This window comes from Bos indicus, chromosome 9, assembly GCF_029378745.1.
Source record: "Bos indicus isolate NIAB-ARS_2022 breed Sahiwal x Tharparkar chromosome 9, NIAB-ARS_B.indTharparkar_mat_pri_1.0, whole genome shotgun sequence".
Classification (NCBI taxonomy): Eukaryota; Metazoa; Chordata; class Mammalia; order Artiodactyla; family Bovidae; genus Bos; species Bos indicus.
This window is the reverse complement of record NC_091768.1, coordinates 70,751,584-70,753,267: the sequence shown is the minus strand read 5'-3', so window position 1 is coordinate 70,753,267 and position 1,684 is coordinate 70,751,584. Positions and strand designations below refer to the sequence as shown.

General features: G+C 39.5%; 1 protein-coding gene across 1 annotated transcript; it reads right to left on the bottom strand.

Moving 5' to 3' along the window:
• Window positions 1–267: 267 nt before the first annotated feature.
• On the bottom strand, window positions 268–1,311 carry LOC139184846 (trace amine-associated receptor 7a-like). Its single transcript, XM_070795639.1, has one exon. It carries the CDS (start codon window positions 1,297–1,299, stop codon window positions 268–270), a length of 1,032 nt encoding a protein of 343 aa, XP_070651740.1. The 5' UTR covers window positions 1,300–1,311.
• Window positions 1,312–1,684: the final 373 nt, after the last annotated feature.

Genomic DNA, 1,684 nt, shown 5'->3' with positions numbered 1-1,684 from the left:
ACATAAAGAGACGTTCAGAGATGGAAGCAGCCCAAGATCGGTGTTAAATTGCCATGTTTCTGGCTCCAAGGTCATGCTGTTTCCATTACATACAGGGATTTATGTTATAGTTACCAAAGAATGATGAAGCTGAATTTAAGTGTTTGGGTCAAATTTGAAGCATAATTTATTTTACATTAGAAGACCTTAAACACACATGACTAAATTTTCTACCCAGAGTGTGTTCACTGTGAATCTACTGTCAATTCCTCCATCTAAAATGTAGACTTACCCAGAAAATACATTTACTGTTAAGGAATTCTCTCTCAAGAATTTGCCAGTGACAATGAGTTTGATGGCTTTTCGAAACCAAGGATAAAAGAACGCATAAATCAAGGGGTTCATAGCTGAGTTATAATAAGCAATCCAAACCAGTATTTCATAAACATATGTGGGAGTGATGAAACCTAGGAAGGCATCAATGATGGAATCCAGGAAGTAAGGCAGCCAGGAGATCAGAAACACTAGCACTGCAATGCCCAGCGTTTTTGCAGCCTTTCTCTCCCTCTTGGCCACTCTGTCTTGGTAGCTGTATGAGCATCGCTCAGTCTTATTGTTCAGATTCTCAATTTTTCTAGCCTGTTGTTTAGCGATGAGGAAAATATTGGAGTAAAGAACTATCATCACAAGGGTGGGAATGAAGAATAAAGTGAAATTCACTAATACCCAACTTTGATTCACTGCAAATTGACAGCCTCCCACACAGGTGAGAGCACTTACTAGATCCTCCAGTCCAGCTGCATTCGCTCCTGAGCCAAGAAGAGAAAAAGAATAAATAACTGAAAAGAGCCAGGAGAAGGCAACACACATGCCAGAAACAGACATAGTGAACCTAGTTGGATAGACCAGGGGGTCAGTGATCGCAATGTACCTGTCCAGAGAGATAAAGCACAAGTGGTAGATGGAAGCATAACAGAATGACCCATCAAAACAAGTGTGAAATTTACAGTAACTCTCCCCAAAGTACCAGCAGCTCTCCACGGACCTCACTGTGCTGAAGGGCATCACAGTCACTCCTATCAAGAAGTCTGCACAGGCCAAGGAGGCAATCAAGAAATTGGTTGGAGAATGCAGCTGCTTGAAGTGGAGAATGGAAATCATTACCAAGAGGTTTCCAAATATAGCCAGCACAGCTCCAAAGCTGAACACTGTGTACAGGATGAGGCGGGGACCTGGTGAGTAGGGGGTTTTCACACAGGATCCATTCAGGTGCTCGTAGCAGAGCTGCACAGCTGCAACAGTGGATGAGCTGCTGTTCATGGTGCTGCTGTAGATAGCACGTAAACATCCGGAGAAGGTCCTCCCTCTTTCAATCAAATAAAATAGAACAAAGATCTTTGAACCAGTTATTTCTGTTATAATTACCAAACATTATCGTGTGACCGGTCATGTATTTATGTTAGTTTTAATCTCTGAACATATTAAATAACTGTATATTGAATTTGAATTTATTTTAATTTTAGAATATAAAGTATTATTTTTATACTTAAAATGTACTCTGAAACAATATTCTAAATTGAATAATAATTTAACTTCAAATAAATCTGTTGCAAATTTTCTTTTCCCACAAAAGATGTCTTACCTTACAATATAACAACAATCTTTTATTACCTGGCTGATGTTTGGGTGGGTATTCCTCTTTGTC